This window comes from Harpia harpyja, chromosome Z (assembly GCF_026419915.1).
Source record: "Harpia harpyja isolate bHarHar1 chromosome Z, bHarHar1 primary haplotype, whole genome shotgun sequence".
In the NCBI taxonomy this organism is placed as follows: Eukaryota; Metazoa; Chordata; class Aves; order Accipitriformes; family Accipitridae; genus Harpia; species Harpia harpyja.
In genome coordinates this window covers 107316012-107334618 of record NC_068969.1, presented here as the reverse complement: position 1 = coordinate 107334618, position 18607 = coordinate 107316012, and the positions used below count along the sequence as shown (strand labels likewise).

At 39.6% G+C, this 18607-nt stretch overlaps 1 protein-coding gene across 3 annotated transcripts in view; it reads right to left on the bottom strand.

Moving 5' to 3' along the window:
• KIF24 (kinesin family member 24) overlaps window positions 1–18607 on the bottom strand; it is a 33244-nt gene that overhangs the window by 9701 nt on the left and 4936 nt on the right. For 2 of the 3 annotated variants that reach the window (XM_052777588.1, XM_052777587.1), the window contains exons 2-10: window positions 16636–17263; window positions 13155–13344; window positions 11188–11285; window positions 8904–9119; window positions 7244–7331; window positions 5058–5179; window positions 3351–3456; window positions 565–636; window positions 219–328 (exon numbers count right to left, since the gene is read on the bottom strand). In XM_052777588.1, the coding sequence (XP_052633548.1) occupies window positions 219–328; window positions 565–636; window positions 3351–3456; window positions 5058–5179; window positions 7244–7331; window positions 8904–9119; window positions 11188–11285; window positions 13155–13344; window positions 16636–17249 (1616 nt within the window). In that variant the 5' untranslated portion in view covers window positions 17250–17263. Of the gene's footprint in view, window positions 1–218; window positions 329–564; window positions 637–3350; window positions 3457–5057; window positions 5180–7243; window positions 7332–8903; window positions 9120–11187; window positions 11286–13154; window positions 13345–16635; window positions 17450–18607 lie in introns of those variants that run through there. The other variant, XM_052777586.1, reaches the window with a different exon arrangement.

Here is an 18607-nt window from a genome sequence, read left to right as displayed (position 1 = left end):
TAAAAGCTATCATCAGAAAGGATTTGCAAGACCCAGAGAATTTTAAGACCAAATATAAGAGTTGGAACAGGTAAGGATTTCATTTGTATTGTGAAAATTGCATTTCTTGCCTAAATCAACATTTCCAATGCAACCAACATAAAATGTAACCACAAACATCATACATTACTTTTTCCTTTGTGTTTTTCACCTTGGCAAGATTGAATTTCATCACCTACCTGTCAGCATATCGTAAAGTGTTCAGGGTATGCTCTGTAGCTATGTGGCTAGGTGATACATTGGCAATCATACACGTCTTGGAATTGCCAATGAAAGAATCCTTTAACACCTAGGGTTGGAAGGAAAAAAACCAAGTTTCTTAGCAATTCATGTACTGACTGGGGGAACTAGCAGTTGGCCTTGATTCTCTGATTACCTTTAAAATTAACGTTTGCAAAAATTACACATTTCTTTTTTCTTCAAGTTCAATAGCACTTATTGAATTATGCCCTTTTAAAAATTTATTTTAATTTTATTTTGTCCTTCTCAGGGAAACCTCTGCTGTTCCCTGTCTGCTCGTTTTACCTGAGTTAATTTGCTTTGCCGGAAAGGAGTATGCGCATGTTCCTGATCCAATGCCCGAATGCATTCCTTTAGCTATCAAAAGAAAAAAAAAAAGATAAAAAAAGATAAAAACAGAGAGGGAAAAACATATCAATCATACACTGACAAGGAACTGAATTGCATCAAACCTAACCTATGAATGTACTATTTCCCTCCTGCACCTTTGACTCCTACTGTGTGATGTCCCCTTCAAGGGGAGTTTGCTGCTGCCACAGCCATGAACAGCCAGCTTCAGCTAGTTCAGTTAGCAGCAGCAGCTTAGCTGCACTCAAAGAGAGCAAAGCTGCAGCACAGAGCACAGCTAGCCCTGCCTGATGGCTCTGTGGGCTAAACAAAACCCAAGAAGCTGGGTAAATACACACATTTAGCACACATAGAGCTCCACACTACTGTGGACCTCCTGCTGCCTTCACCACAGCTAACTAGTTTGAAGCCAGATTAGGTGTACCCCAGACTATGCAGCAGCTTGTAGGGCAGGTGTACCCTAAGAACAGAGCTTTTTGAGCTCCATCTCGTACAAATTTCTCTCTTTTTTAGAAGCTTTTCCTCTTCTGAAAATACCCCAACACTTTGGACAACAGCAGTGCAAATTTCTTACGCCACTCTGGCAGCATTTTCATACCTCTGTCAGAGATGGCACAAGCTAATAAGTGCATATTCCTCCTCATACTGACTATAATCTGCAGTCTAGATGTCCCATCTATGTGTGGGTACACTGGGCTGTGTTAGAAGGCAGCTGATCTCAAGCCATTTCCTCTTCACATCAGTGCAATGCGCCAAACCCAACCAAAGGGGAGAGCATGGACCAGCACCAAACAATTAGCTGTGAGGGGAGCTGGGTTCAAGTCCAGGTTCAAGCCCACGCTCAGAAGGTATTACAGATACAGCCCATCTGTCTAAACGAACATGTTACTGTGACTTTTGACAGGCTAATAAGAACTATGCACAAAACACTGAGAATGAAACAACAGACTACCCAGGGAGTGGAGATACAGCCACAGAAATCCCATTAAAACTGACAGAACATGAGCAGCTAGCTACACCCATGCCTTTCACAGATCTCAATAGATCTTCTTATTGTTAATAACCATCAACAGAGGTAGCCTATAGTCTTGAAGAAACATCCCCTGATTTATTACCAGCCTTGGAAAAAGAGGTCATGTTCAAACTCAAAGATGTGCACGTTTTTGCCATGTTTCCACTGGAATAAGCACAATAGCATCAGACTCCATATCAAGCCTGGCTGCTCTCTAAAACTGGCAGAAATGGACTGTATAGCCATGAGACAAGTCATTTAGAGCAAATATCAAAGGAAAAATAAGCAGATTACAGCATTGTCATGGTGATACTAGCCTGAAGCAGCCTTTCTACATTTAAAGCCTTACTACATTCTACATACACCCACTTAAAATGACATTTATTTCTCACTTTTACTGCATTTTATTGAAAATCACACCTTTACAAGTAAGAGATCAAACTATTCTCATTTTTTATTCTGCTTCTCATAATTGCAGTATCTGAATATCTTCTACTTGAAATCAACATGAATATTCAAACCAGCAGCAAACTTCAAACTTCATGTGTTTGCAGGCCTGAAGAGAGTGTTATGATCATTGAGGACAGAGCTAGGTTTTACACGCTGCAGGTCATGTAGACTTAGTCAAAGATGCCTTTTATAATTAATTCAGTCACTACTTGTAGACTGCCTAGGTATTTACTCAGCTTCACACAATACCAAAAATACACACATTCTGATTCTAAAGTTCCTTTTAAAAGAGTTTCATGAGCTTACATTAAGCCTCACTTCTCAGGAATCCTTTCTATTCAGGTCCTGACTCTGCATGCCACTTGGTTACTCACCAGCAAGTACTCAAGAAAGCATGAACTACAGAAAAACATTCACTTTACAGGCTATCTCCCACTATGAATGCTAATATTCTGTGCAAAAAGAACATTCTACATTCTCAAAACAGAGCAAGCCACCTCCTATTTACAGCACACTAAGAGGTACAGGTTGTGTGCACTAACTTTTGCACTGTTGACTCATACTGATTGCCTATCACCTTCAGTCTCACTTAGAAAAGCCCTCGGTCACCAGTGAGCTTCGTTCATTTGAATTAAAGGAGGTGCAAAGCCTTCTGCACATTTTATACTTAGAGGCACTTCTGCTTTATCTTAGATGGCATTTCTTTGCTCCTTGTCCCTCTTCACGTAACTGTATATAATTGTAAAAGACAGTTTGCATTAAGAGTGCATTTCTTCCTGTTCCTTCCCTGCCCCCGCCCCCCACCCTGAGCTGCTAGTTTCTATGCTTTTGAGTATTTAAGTCCTTTACTCCTGATTTGAAAGAGAAATCTGAGTTCAAGCGGTGAAAATAACCAGCAGGAACAGATATGCTTTTATGAAACAAATATGGCAATCCCAAGCCAATATTCTCTGAAAGTAAAAAGGACGAAAATTTCTATATAAAATATGGGACACTTATTATACTATACCTAACATTCTCCATGCTGTGTTTACCTGGCTGGCTGTAAGAATGGATTAAAAAGACTTTATTTTCACCACAAAATCTCCATCTGAAATTGTCTTTCAGGCATGAGATAAATTAAAATGGACACACTTAGTACTTTGGTTATTTTTTCCCCTCCATGGAATACATACATATATTATTCTGTGGTTCATTTTCATCCTAAAACACATGCTAATAATTAAATACAAAACCTTCCCCAGACATGCTAGTAGCTTACTGCTAAAAGACTTTGGTTTATTTCTGCTCCTTCCATTTTTGTTTGTCGATCTGAGTCTCTGGCATCAGCTGCCCTTTCGCTGCCAGCCAAGTCAATGAATGATATCCTAGAAAAAACAAAGTTGCATTTATCTTAGGGGCTTCCCCCCCCACCCCCTTTTTCTTTTTTAAACCAGAAGGCTGCAACACATGACTTCAGAAGAATGATTAGCAACAACTACTTTTGAACAAAAAGAAATACCCACTGGAAATATCTGAGGCACCAAAATAAGCATAGCAGCAGGAACAGTGTCAGAGCATCTTGGCACTAACACAATTGTAATAGAAAGTGTAATTGCATGTGATGAGAGTGCCCCGCAGTTTAACGGATAAGCTGTTTAAAGTGCAACACATTAATCTCTCCAAATAATCACTATGCTTGCAGCTTCCTTAGAACACAGTTAAAGAAAACGTAAATTTCTTGATTCTCCTTCCAGGTAAAACAGACAACTGCCCTGTCAAATGCGAATTCAGGGCAATATGAACAGAAATTTCCAGTGTAGTAAGTAATACACTGAGCTTTCAGTGTTCCTTGTCCCTTCCTTCCACAAAACTCCATTAATCCCTCTCACATTGCCTAGCTCTGGGTGCCAGCTGCTGTTCTGACTGTTGCACTGTATCTTTGTCTGTGCCCCTCTTCTTTTCCTGCAACAGCCCTGACTTCTCTTATTAGCATATCTTGGGATCCTTTCCCCACTCCAGCTCCACCTCACTTTCCGTAACAAAAAAAGTGGCAGACATGCCACACCTGCATAACCACATACACTTCTATTTCTAAGCCTGCCTGTTCTGCCTTTTCCTCTCTCCACTATTTGTGGCTCTCCCATTTTGCCTTGTATTTAAAATAAGATCCTGGGAAGCAAGACTGCATGGTAGTTGCTGGAATGGTGCGTCAGCATGATTTTTTGACACTCAGCAGTAATATAGATACCTAGACCTCTATCCTCAGACCTATTTCTTGGGGTTGTTTAGTCTGGAGAAAAGATGACTGAGATGAGGCACAATTACAGTCTTCAAATACATAAAATGGCTGCTACAAGAGGAAGTAAACTTCTCTTTTTATCTGCTGCAGATAGCATCAGTGTCACACTCCCAAATTATCAGGGAGGTTTAGGTGAGGTACTATGATTCCTCTGACCAAAGGCGAACATCTCTAATGGAATCATCTCCACCTGAGCTAGTCATCCCAGGCTCCATTGTAGTCAATTACAGGACAGAGGTGCTTTGAGGGGCAAATCCATCTGACCTAATTTAGGTGACTGCAGAATGGCACGAAATGGATCCCAGGAATTACCATTTCTTTCTACTGACTTTAAAGGTGACAAGCTCACAGGTGGATATGCCCATTGCAGACATCTACCTTTAGCCAGATTAACATCAGACAGGAAAAGCTTTCTAACACTGAAGATGAAGGGATGGATTTGATTGCCAAACCCCTTCGCTGGAAATTTTTACAAACAAGTTTGGCAAAGCTCTCACAGATGTGACTTAAGTGCTCTCCCTGGGAACAGAGAAAGGACTGTGAAACTTCTCAAAGTCTCTTTGAGCTCTACCTTCTGAGTTAACTCACAGCTGTCCACTAACTCAACAGCTCCTCTTTGTTTGCCTCCTGGATGTCCCTGGGCTTGACTTAGTCATCAGCCCTTAGCACTCTCACTTCTAGTCTTACCTTCCAAATGTCCTGTTGGCTGTGTCTTTAATTTGGATTTGGATGATAGCATGAGATCGAGAAGAATCTGAGTTGACTCCAGTAGCTCCTGTGCTACGTTCTTTTCCCCCCTTCAAAATCACCTGCAAAATCAGGGGGACAACATCCAAGCAAATTGTAAATAAAAACACAACCTCTCAGAAAGTGATCTTGTCCTCCTAAGATGAGGAAACATTAGGAGGAATGGTTCATTACAGCCTTAAAATTTTGTGCAAGGCAGATGTTAAGTTAAACTGGATCCCTTCCAATGTTCCTTTCAGAACTTTGTATGTGGACTTGCTTGCAGTGACACTAGAGCTTAGAGAGCATACTGCAGGTAAGAAGTTCTTGCATCGCACATTCATTCGGATTTGCAAAATATCCAAACTATAAAATTAAAACCAAAAGTATGGCAGCAATGAAAGAAAGTAGGACTGCAGACATAACCTAAGAGACTCATGAGATTGACTATTTGAAGTCTTCTTTTAAAATTTCACTTTCTTATGTAATAAGAAATGTACTGTTATCCAGAAAGTTACACACAAAATACAATGTGCCAAAACCTTTCTCCATTTCCATAACTAAATGAAATTATGCCAGAGTAAGGAACAAAGTTGAAACATCAATTATACCCAATACAACAATAACACAAGACAACATAGAAGAGAGGCAAGGCAGAAAGACAAAGGCCCCTTCAAAATACAAATCTGGTAATTCTCTTTTGAAAACTTTTAAAGATTGTCACAGAAAGTCTAGCAGCAACTGCAGCAGGGCATTCATAAAACAGTCATTAATTTTGTTTCTGCTTGTAAGAACAAATTAAAATAATATCTAGCAAAATCAATATGTTCTCAGTTGACAGATATGCATTATTCATGCCTTTCAGTGGCCAGTTCTCAACCAGCAACGTAACCAACTGCTGCAGCTCCCAAGCATTTTATTAGTGCTAAATGCAGATAATTTCTGAACCAAAGCCAACATCAATGAATAGTGAATAACTAGGGACGTATTCAGGACTCTTCCCATATATCCGTTGCAGACTATTCAAAAGCCTGAGTCAAGCCAGTGACATTTCTATGGTCAAAAGGGCCTGTGGACAATATCAAATTATTTTTTTGCTGAGATACCTGTAAGAATAAAGTCATTTAATAGCTCTTCTGTAATGTGGAATGTGATAATACAGAGTAATGTGTTAATCAGCCATATAGCAAATTTACACTCTAATTTGCAGAAGCATCACGAGCATGTCCTGAAGCTTGGAGTTAATGGGAAGATGAAGAACAAAATTTAATGGAATATAAGCGGGCAACACCATGCCAGTTTTAATGAGTCAATTACACTATCAGGCACTTGTAATTTACACTTCCTTACTGAGAAAGGAATTAAAGTATGCAAAGTGAGCCTTTAATAGAGAGCAGATTTAACCAGCTTGCTTGCTGCAGGACAATGCGGAAAATTTGCCAGTGCCCTTTCAGGGCTCAGCCAGGCAGGGAAGGAAAACTGAAGCCTTGCTTGTGCTGAATGTCAGCTACCATTTAACAATCCTAATTTTACGTGGCTGTTATCACCCATCATTATCTAAGCAGTGTCTTAATCCTAATTCAGATCAATATTTCAATCTTAAGTATTTTCTAATTTCTAGTTCCGTTAATTTTCAAATTTATATCTTTTGTCCCACATCCACGTACCTTTAATGTAGAAAATTTAAGTTCATAGAAGCCAAAGAAACCACAGTGGGAGAAAATACTTATCCAGCTTTCAGGGTCCCTTGCTGGGACACTATTTAATTTCTGGAATAGAGATAGCAGTCTATTTCTTGGCAAAGATCTTTCCATGAGGAGTGGCAGCAGAAGCAACAGCTGTAAATCAACAGCTTGCATGTTGCTAACACAAGTCACAGTGACCCAAGAAGCTTACTAAATAAAGGCACTTTTAATAGTATTCCTCAGTGCTCTGCTGGGGTTGCCAATTTCAGAACCTTAAACAGGAACATACACATGTACTATACAACAAATAACAATCTCTGTAAATGACATATCTCACTGTCACCGTTTAACACCAGCCAGCAACTAAGCACCATGCAGCCACTTGCAGCCAAACCCAGGACACTTACAAATCAGCAAATCAGGCTGTAGAAGACAAAAAATAATCGCAGACATAGATATTACCTCCAATAGTAGATCTACAGAGTCCACCTGAACCTCCCGCAGTCCAACTATTTGAACAACATGCTTGCTATCTTCTCTTGCAAAAAGTCTGAAAATGAAACAGTACAGAAAGGAGATTTCTGAAATGTCAATTAGCAGCAACGAAAACACATGTCAGTGCTATGACACTGTGAAAAGCAATCAAGGCTACTGGCTGGGGAGAGGCACCACTGTCACTCATTTATTTTCAGAGCTGAAGAGGTATTTAATTTGTAACATGTACCACTGACATTTCACTGTTAAGGAGACATTAGCAATGCATTTCTGCTAGCTCAGGAATATAATAAAGCAGGGAAGTAAATTATCATGTTTATATTTTAGAGTTCCTGTCCCTCTTTAAACTGCATCTCAGGCTTCTCTAGCAAGTTCAAGACTGTAAGTTATGCTCTGTTCAAGTTCTCAAGATTTTTGCACAGGATTTTAAAGCAGCTCACATAGCCATAGAGTCAGATTTCAGAGCACCTCTGCTATGAATCACACAGAAGCATTACAGTATACAGGAAGAATACAGACATGATGCACACCGGAGGAAGTTCAGTTTTCTCCTTCAGTGACATGTAAGATAGCTAATGGACATGCAGAGAATATAAGGACACTCTTTCTTGCTTAGTAAATTGACTCCTTACATGGCAGATTACACTACCTGCTCCTTAAAGACTGTTTTGGAGAAAAGGAACACACATGCACAGAAATAGGTTTTTCCTCTGTGAACAGACGCTCGCTTCCCCAGGCAGAAAGCCTCCCTCTTGAGCCCTCCAGTGTGCTCTAAGGATAGCGCTCTCAAGGCTGCTAAAGGCCTCCAGCTGACAGGTAATGTCCCTTCAAGATCACTCTGAAAAGATTTCACTGCTGAGATCTTAACTGACTATTATTTTATTTAGAGATTTCAGACCACAGTGATTTTTTTTATACTAAGTATGTACTGACTTGTCCCGATTTCCATTCTGGATAGAGCTCCTGTAAGATTATACATCCCTCCAAATGAATCTGGGGCTGAGGTGCTACTGCTGAGGGTGATGGCAGCATCACCTGCAGAGGCTTTCTCTGGTTGAGTCACTGGGCTGCCGGGTAAAGGCGCGCAGGGAGAAGGTGAGCAGACTTTGCAGTGTCAAGCATGGTAAGTGGGAGATCAACAGGATCTTCAGAGACAAGAGTGGCAAGAGGCAAAACCCCACTGGCACAGCAGGAGGGACAGCCAAAGTTTATGTTTGAGCAGGGAAAGACAGGGACTCCACAATGGTTGGCATAAGAACTTCTGGCCACAAGAAGGTTCTTTCTCTACCTGTGGATGCTCAGTTAGTATATTATTATAGTGTAAGCAAAACAGTGTGATCTCATATGTCAACCATAGGTCTTTATTCTTACTTATTTCCCTATTCTTACTTATTTCCCCCCCAAAATAGTAAAAACCAGGAGCCCCTATCAATGCCACAGTATTTAGTGTCAGATTCTGCCTTCCTCTCTAAGTAGTTCCTAGGAACAACCCTAATTAAATACATAACATTTACTGTAAATGGTAATATGTTAAATGTAATTGCATGAAACAGTAACCAATCTATAAACAGTAACCAACTACTTATTAACCATAGGTTTATAGTAAAACATATTTTTATTTAAATACCTCTTCCTTCCATTTAGCAGGTCATAAAGCTGTCCACAGTAGATCTCATAAAAACTGATCAAAACAAGGAGATCTTTCCTTGACTGTGATGCTTCCAGGTGTCTAAAGATGTCCTTGGCAGCCAAGGCATAGAGTCCTGGGTTCCGGTGAGTACCTATCATAGTGTAAGTCTTGCCAGCACCAGTCTGCCCATATGCAAAGCAGGTTGCATTGCCTCTGTGAAGACAACTTGTATTTTTAGTGTCACATCTGATTCATTCATATCTATTAAAAAAGATTCTGCAATGTCAGTATCTATCTATAGTGGCCTCTTAGCAATGAGGTTTGGTTTGCTGTTCTGTCTGGGAAACTGCAAAACACTTAACAGCGATTCCCAAGCATGTCCTATGGAGATCTGGTGTGTCACATAGTGCTGGCTCTCTTCCTTTCTTCCAGATGCCAAAAATGAATTCAAGAAAACTAAGAATTCATTATCATTCTTCCAGCTGTTTAGATGCTGCAGAAGTATCGTAGGATTATGAACGGGAATCCTACTGATTATGAATCACAGAGAAAAATGACTCTGACATGAGATGCAAAACAGCCAGCAGGTTCTGTATTAAAACATGCTGTACTTGATGAAAATTACACCCCAGCACTGTAATTTACTGAGCAAGGTTACTTTGTCCCAGGCTGCAGTCCTGCACACAGCTGAGTCAATCTGAAGAGTTGTTGTTGCCTAGGGCAAGGTCTTGCTCTTCCTTTCCTCTGCTCCCAGCTGTGCAACCTACCCCACTGACCCAGCCCTGCCTGTGCTGGCTCTGATGTTTGACTTTACTGCACTGAAATAACAGAAGGCTTTCCACTTTTTTGCAAGCTAATTTTCTGCTGTTTCAGTGAATTAAAGTACCTCACAGAGGATCACAAAATATGCCTAAACTGGCTTCACATAACCTATGGGAATGTGTCTAGTGGGGGGTAAGGAAGAAGATCATCCCCTTTCAGTGGCAGATAGCTGTTTGGTTTGCTCACTCCAGCTAGTGAAACCACAGTCTTGGCTTATTTCAGATTGGTCCAGCTTTGTCATCATATCACCTTAAGATTATAATGGCAATGCACATAAAATGCCCTTCAAGCCCACCCAAGTTGAGGTTACTGTGTGCGTACTTTTCCTTCCCCATCATTGCTCTTATACAAGCACTGAACCCACATGTATGATGTGAACAGATTTAGGGAACAGAATCCGCCAAAAAAGAAATACTATGGAACAAAATATTTATTCCCCCCACCTTAAAAAAAAAGTTTTTAGCTGGCTCAGTACCCTGGCAGAGAAATGGGTAGAAACGTAGGGCTGCAGTAGGCACAGTGAACAATTGCTTGCCACCTTAGGTTGCAGAATTAGCTCACCACGGTGTCAGGTTAGACCAGTGCCAGTGAAGGGGTGCAGCAGGAGTTAACAGAAAATTTAGGGAAAGCTGAGAAAAAACAGTGGCATCTCTTCTGGTGGCATTACTGGATTAGTTGTAATGTGAATTGTGCCTTTAGTGATTATTACGCAGCAAGCTACGAGCCTCATTCTCCTTTTTCACTTTCCTTTTCTCAAGAGCATGATACTCTATCTCTCCTGATGGTACTTGGAGATTTTCAGTAGCAGAATGCTCCATTTTGTTAATTTTCAACATGGATACATGATCCTTTCCTTCAAAGACTCAAAAATGTAATTATATTCAAGCTTGTTACTTTGTGTGAAAGCAAGATCACTTATGTAAAGCCACCATCAATTTCCCATTAATCATAAAGTATGTAATTATGATTAAACCTCTAAGCAAATATAAAACAATAAAATAAAAATAAGTCACAAGGTTATTAATAATTTCTGTTGCCCTGTGAACTGCACAAATATATGCAAAAATATCTCACAGCAGTCTCATGAAAGAGGTAATATTCCTCTACAGATAAGTGTGCTATACCACACAGAAACCTTTTTTAGATTGGAGATTAGACTTCAGAAATCCTGGCCCACATTTTTTCATTCTAGGCTGGCCATGGTGTCTCTTTGCTGCACCTGAGGTCCAATTTTAACGTCCTCTGTGATTTAGATTTCTTACCAAATGTGAAGAAAGTTTTCCCTGATTTATTTTGTCTAAATTGTAATCAAAGACATTCTAAAAGGGGGAAGGTATGTGGCAAAGGTGAAATGAATGTATTTTTCAGAACATGAAAAGCGTAACAGAAAATTAAAGCAGTGTATGAAATTGGAAAACAACAAGGCAAAAAATAATAAATGTAAGCACTGACGCCCTACCCGTTAAAAATATGCTGAATGAGAGGATGAGCTGTCTTCATATAGACATCCTGATTGGTACATGACTCCCCAAAGACTTCATCAAAATAAAAAACATGCTGAAAAATAAATATGATCTTTACATGAAAATGAATATGTTTCACTTTCCCTTCACCCCCATTCAAAGCTAAAGTTAACTAACAGAAGTCTTTCCAGTGACTTCATATGGCTTTGGATCAGGTACAAAGTGATCTAGCACATTTACCATGCAGCACGACCTATGCAGGAACACATCATTGCGACTAATCAAGAGACTGAGGGTAGGAGAAGAAAAAAAAAGATGCCTTAATTTCCCATCATTCTGGAGCAGAACATATCACAGCCTTCTGACAAGAAAAAAAACCCACACTAATTAAAGAAAATTTACTCTTGAAATGAATCAGCCTACAGATGTACAGTAAGACTGTAACAGTAAAAAAGAACTCAGAGTCAACTCGACTCTCAAAATTAGTCCTCAGTTGTGATTGTCTTTGTTCTGCAGACTTAAAAACTTTTTGTGCCAGAGAAAACAGAAGCTATTCCTAAAATAAGATGGATTGTATTATCTCAGAACGGGGGCAAGAAAACCCAAAACGTACTACACTCCATATCTGACCCAAAGCAGCAGGGTCTCTGGAAACACTGCAACAGAATTCATTATGGGCTCCTTCTAGGTTATGAATAGTGTTTGTCGGGACAGTCACAAACATCATATTTTTCAAAAGAGCCTCCATGGACTGGTATCTAACATTGCACTCTAAAAAATTCACTGCAGTGTGAATTAAGTGGTAGATGTCTAGGACTGAGAATCCCTTCAATGATGCTCAAAAAACCACACTAGCGCACAGGCAGATTAAACCAGGGAGTCTCAGCAGCTACGCTCAGCTCAGCAGGCAGATGTGCTCTGTGATGGGCCTGTAGTTTGGGTCCCCCAGCTGTGGAGCTGGAGTATGCCTCACCACCTCCCATTTGCTCTGTACCCCTTGCTGTCATTTCTATAGGAACCAGAGATGGAGGCAGGGTGAGTAGCCAGACTTGGAAGCAGAGAAGTTCTCCTGGGTCCTATAGAATAGACACAGCCTTTACCATGGCATACTTTTGTTTGGACTATATTGATTGATAGCAAGATTTCGTTTGTCTGTGCTGACATAACAAAATTAATTAGTGGTTATTTCAGCACTGAGATACTAAGGTACTAAGCACAGCATAAATGCCAAATATAGGTAGTCAGATGGAGGGAGTGGGGTGGAGTTGCTGCATGTGTCACACCATAAAAGATGGTACATGAACCAGGCCCAGAGCTGCAAACTGAATTTTTACTGGATACTCCAAACAGTTGTTCCTAGGACCCAGACTGTAAAAATAACACCCAGTAGAGTGAGAATGGCTTGCTGCTCTCTAGAAATCAGTTCTGTTCCTGGTGCTGTCAGTCAAAAGTGAGAATTTGAACTATGACAGCACAAGGTATTTGGGATTAAGAAACAAAGACCAAAAGGGAACGTAATTTTCAAAAGCATTTAAGAACAAAGGAAGGGAGGGGAAAAGGGCGTGGGTGATTCATTGAAACAGACCTACAGTGCTGAAATAGTGAAAAGGGAACTCCTCACTGAAGTACCCTGCAAAGCTATCAGGAGACCCTGCAGCAGGCAATTTTCCTGCAGCAAGGCATGCAGTAGTTTTATTTTGCCATGTGCAAAGAAAGCTGCAAGAGACATGCTTTTGAGGCTTAAAATTCTGGGCTCAGGTTTTCTGCCACAGGCTGGCATAAGTCAGAAGCAATTCAAATATAGTTATGCTGAGCTCATAGAAGAGCACACCACTATTTCAGTGCAAGAAATGCAGACAGCCCTTTTCTGTTTCCCCTCATGGAAACTCCAAGCACAATTTTCTTTATCCCATCCATGCAAGTGACTGGCCCATAAACACAACATTCAGGTGGAGCATGTTACCTGTAAAATATATTGAGTGAGATCAACCGCCTCCTTCTTCTCATGAAGAAGTAGGGTTTCTTTGTCTTTCACTGTGATGATATTAACCTCCCCACGTCGCTCCTCTCTCAGGCCTAGAGGACGTTTTCGGACACACACTCTGATTTTTTCACTCTCTGTCCATGGAGTCTCTTTCTCAGAAGTACTGGATCTACAACAATAACGTAGGTTTACATTTTAAAATCAGGTTACTACAGAATCTTGAATATGCATAAATTTGTTAGCTTTATCAGATAAATGTTTCTGTCTTTAATGGCTTATCAAAAAAACCCCAAACACACTCATTGTTACATGGTGAACTTTCTGCTGTTTTTTCCTAAATAGACAGATGCCTTTTGTGCACTTCTGTTAAAAAAATAGTTGTGTTTATACAGCTATATTCCTAAACTTGTTGCTGGACTGGCATATTTTCAGTTGTCCACAAACATGTGACTGAAGCTGGCATAATATGCGAGTTAACTCAATGAAATTTAATCTTGCTGAAATTATTTGCAGTCATGATTAGTCACTTAATAATGCACAGATAAAAGTATGAACAGATCTTGAAAAGGAGAGGGTATAATATTTAGTTGCTTTTCCTCTTATGCTGGCTTTCATTCTTCCTCTTATAGGCTGTCAAACAAGTTACAAGTAAATGACTCAAACTGGAAAACAAGACAGTATCACCATGTTCCTAGTCAGCTCAAAGAAAATGGAAATATTGATCTATTCATTGTATCCCCTTTGGTTTTGGGGGTTTTTTTCATAAAAAATTATGGGGTTTCAGACCACAGGCAAAGTTGTGCTCTTGTGTTTTGGCAAGTCCACTTTAGTTCCCTTCCAGACACCTCAGAAACATGAGGTCATTTTGTGTTTCATTGATTAACCTACTGTGTAAAGCATTTTGTGATGCAGCATACAGAGTATGCTTGACTTCAACCAAAAGGTATTCATCCCGCCTTTCCCTCTTTCAAGCTGTCTTCAGCCAAATAAGTAATGATTTTCAGCCTGGATTTGCATGTCAATTTGTGAGAAAAAAATCATTTTAATCAAGGCCCAACTTGCCCAAAAGTAGTGTTTCTGCCATGCTGTCCGAATGTCCTTCCAAAATCTCTTAATGTAGCAGCTGAAAACTAACATATTCTAGTAATATAATAAATTAAAATCAAACCCACAAGTTACTCAATATCTCATTACAGCTACAAGCTTGTAGTATCATTGCTGTTATGCTGCATGATCCCTCAGAAGCATACAACATGCAGATATAAATCTCAAGATGCGGTCTTTGAAGACTACACACAAGTAATCTTTACTTGTAACTGGAGTCCCTTTAATTTTAGTACAGCTTTCCCATGCAGACCAGGATCAGGCCCTGCATTTAGATGGAAAATTCTTTCCCCTGAAAAGAAAGGCAATGATACTTGAAATAAGATGCTTCATAAGTTAGTGTGAGCTTATGGATATCACTAGGCACCAAATGTTGTCCAACTGATGATCAGAGGCTCTGAAGTTTAATTCTCATGTCAGAGGCTGGATTTAGTGACCTACAGAAAGAGCCTGTTGTGCTCTAAGAGCTTGAAGGAAGAAGGACTGATTGCAAGATTTGGAGAAAGGAAAAAACTGAAGACTTGGAGGCTCTGTTCATGAGAGAAAAGGCATAAATTCATTCCAGTACAGAGTGTGGGAACAGAATGCATTTTAATTCTGAATGCTGAACCTGAAGTTTAGATTTTCTATTAACCCTTCTTAAATAGAAACTGTATTTTATAACAAAATGGATTTTTTTTATTACTAGAAAAACCAAAAATCTTGACACAAATCATTAGAAACCTGATCAGACAACAAGTGGGAAGAATCACTATGCCCTGTCTGCTACTGCCAAAATCAAGCCATTTGCTGTGGGCAAGTGCAAAATACATTTAAACATATTAAAAGAGCTCTTTATCTTTTTGCCATCTGAAATCACGCCAGTGATTTCCAGTGTTTCTCATAGATGAGACTAGATTAGCCCTCGCAGTGGTCACATCACAAGATGACATGGGAATGGATGGATTCACGGAAGGAGTTAGGCACTTGCAAAACAGGAATCACAAACCCAAGTGTCAGCAGACTGGCCCAAGCCTGGAATGCACAACACATACTCTGCGGTCAAAACAGGAGAAACAGAAACTTGGGCATGTCCGGAAGAGGATGCAGAAAGCCCACAAGATGAACCATAATGCTAGGCACAGAAGAACGTACTTAGAAAAAGAGAAGAACAAGGAAAGAAAGTGAGAACAATGGAGATACATGGCTCCATCACAGGATTAAAAATCTTTAACTCCCCTAGCTAAGCCATTAGGTTATACTTTACCATTTTTTACTCGCCAGCACTATGAATCCTGCCCTTTTAGTTGCAGCTTGGCTCAGTTTCTAGAGAAGACAGAGAATGCACTAAGATGCCAATATATGTAGGAGGTTAGTGCACTTCTCTGGAATGTGGGGATCTTTTTTTTCCAGCAAAGGGGAGTTACAAACCTCTGTCTTGCATTTCACGGCTTAAGTGTTCTAACTACTATGTCACTTTAGATCTTTTCCACTGTGGCAACAGCATCTATCCTTCCAGGCTACGTGCATGCTCAATGGGAGTTGTAACTGACACCCTGACTCCATGGATCCTCCCATATACCAAATCTTTCCCCACAGCCTTCCCAGACCAAGACCCAACCTCATATAGCTACCTGCCTTCACTGCATTTTAAAACAAAACTGCCATGGCTGCATTGCAATTAGCTAGATGCTGGTAGTATGTGTGCAGAGGGGTATGTGCTCTGCTGCTGAATCAGGAAAAAAAATATTTTGTGCTTTAGAAGGGTTGCCAGGGTAGATTTATCAGTGGTTCAAGATAACCATAGCACCTCTGTTACCAAACACCGGGAAAAGTATGAACGTTACAGATCACGTGCTTGGGAAACAGCTGCAAGGCATCCCTCTCACCACCACGTCTATACCCCAACCCCGTAATATTCATTCTGTTTCTTTTTAAAGCTCCAGTTCAGAAACTTCTTTAAAAAGAAATATAGCCATCACAGTGTCAGCGTGTATCCTTTTTACTGGGAAAAACTTGACAATGCCATATTTTTGAAAAATAATGTTTTGCAAGATAGTCTCATAGAAAGAAAAAGAGAAAGAAAGATTGGCCAAAACATCAAGAAAACAAAGCCTTATATCCTGAAAGACAATAAAGACTATTCTTAGACAACCTCAATGAGTGGCAGCAGGTGAAATTCAACTGATTCCTTCTACCAGACTTGGATAGTCGCAAGTGCTTATTAATATCTCTCTTCTCTATGAGATTTTGCATTGCTCTGTAGTGGTAGGATTGCTTATTTGGAGGTGATGAAGACAGATTCTCCTCCACAAAGAAGAAAGAAATAATTACGACTAACTTGAAATATAGCAAAATAAAGGTGACTGATTATTACCTGACACAGGAATGTGGTAGTCCATAATTATACCCTGAAATATGAGTTATTCTTTGTACAATAGGAGCTTCAGAATCCCCCAGGAGAGGAGCAATATCATCAGAAACTGTTGGACAGCTCAGGTCCTTTTTTGTGCATATTCCAGAAGTACTTAGGTCTCTTCTAGTTAATCTGATCCGCTCTGAATCATGTGGTTGAATGTGTCCCAACATTTCCCCTACACTGTTCTTCTCTTCATTAGCACTGAAATCAGATGAACCATATGATTCAGATTCAGAGTCTTTAACTGTTCCATCATTTTCTTCAAAGAAGGACTCAAAATGCAGCTGTCTACGGGGACCTGATCTGGTCACCTGAGGCTGAACGAAAAGGCCACTTCGTTGAAAATCTTGCTTGCTTAAGTCTGCAATGTCTTCCTCCTGCATAATTTTGATTATTCTAATGAGCTGAAAGAGGCGTTTGCGGTCATTCATGTCATGGACCCCTAGTTTGGTATAATCTTTCGTGGAAACTTTGGCAAGCTCATCAATCTTCTGAAGACCAAAGGCAGCAAAATGGGGATAGTATTTTTCAAGTTCTGCCTCACAAAGGCATTCATAAAGGCATGATGCCATCTTCAAGCTAAAGTCTACAAGAAACCAAACAAAATAAATATTAGAATCATATGAAACATCACATCTGACAAAGTTACTAATGAAGAAACTACACATTTCCTGATGCCATTACCTGCAGTTAGGCTAGAAGTTTGTTTAACTCCAAGTTTACAATACACTAGACTGCCAAACACTACAGAATATAGCAATAACAACAATAAACTAAACATGAAACAAATATTTTATGTATGAAACTATTTTTTAAAATTACAGACAATACACAATTACGTGTAAGAAATGCATAATGCAGTGTTACTTACTGCTGCAGAGTTCCTACACGCCTGATGTCTACTTGATGAATGCGGCAGCTACTGAAACCCTGTCCTCAAGCTACAGAATGTAAAATGCCTAATTTTAGACACTTAATTTAATATCAGGGCATGTGGTCTAATGTGGTTCAGCTATCCCTGGTTAACTAACCAAAGGAGAAGAAATTGCATTTGTCCTCACCTCAAGCTGAATAACTAAGACCATTCATCTTACAGATGAACTACAGCAAAGTTGTAGTTTTGTTGTGTAACTTTCTCTTGTATGTCATGAATCTTGTGAGCATTTAAGTGTCCTTGACAGAATAACCAAAACATTCTGCGAAATGTGAAACACAGAATTTCTCTAAATCTATATATGCTACTGGAACGCCACACTTGCATGCTTGGGAAACCCAAAAAAGCAACATGCATCACTGAAAGGTATGCCAAAAAACCCCCAACTCCTTCACTCATGTCTCCCTAGCAATGCATTGTGCAGCTGTCTGTATCCAGATGGATTCATATCTGCAGATATTTTTACTTGTTCCATAAAATGGAAAAATGATAGCACTTCAAGTGTCTGTTGCCCACTGCCTTCTTATATCTTTGTTCAGTGTAGGACCTTAGCAAATACAGCTCTTACTCAGTTTTGGAGGTTACAATAACATTCAACAACTCCAAGTTATTTAAGACTAAGTTTTTGCCCCGGTAATTCAGGGTAAGTTCTTTGACAGGATTTTCAAGCTTCTCTACAATAACATTACATAAGAAAATAAGGTCACCAAATATCACCCCCCAATTTGATTCCATATCATTAATTAACATGTTGACATATAATACAATATATGTATATATAGTATACATATATAATATAATAACAATAAAACAAAAAATAATAACAATAAAACAATAAAGATTATATTAAAGTGCTGATTCTATAAGATATTACAGAGGCCAAAAGGTGCAGTAGGGGACATCTAAAATTACTTAGAAGCTAGAGTCTAAGCTGTAGATAGTAGTTAGCCATAACAGAATTATGAGATTCAGCAGTAACAAGCTTCAAGACAAAAA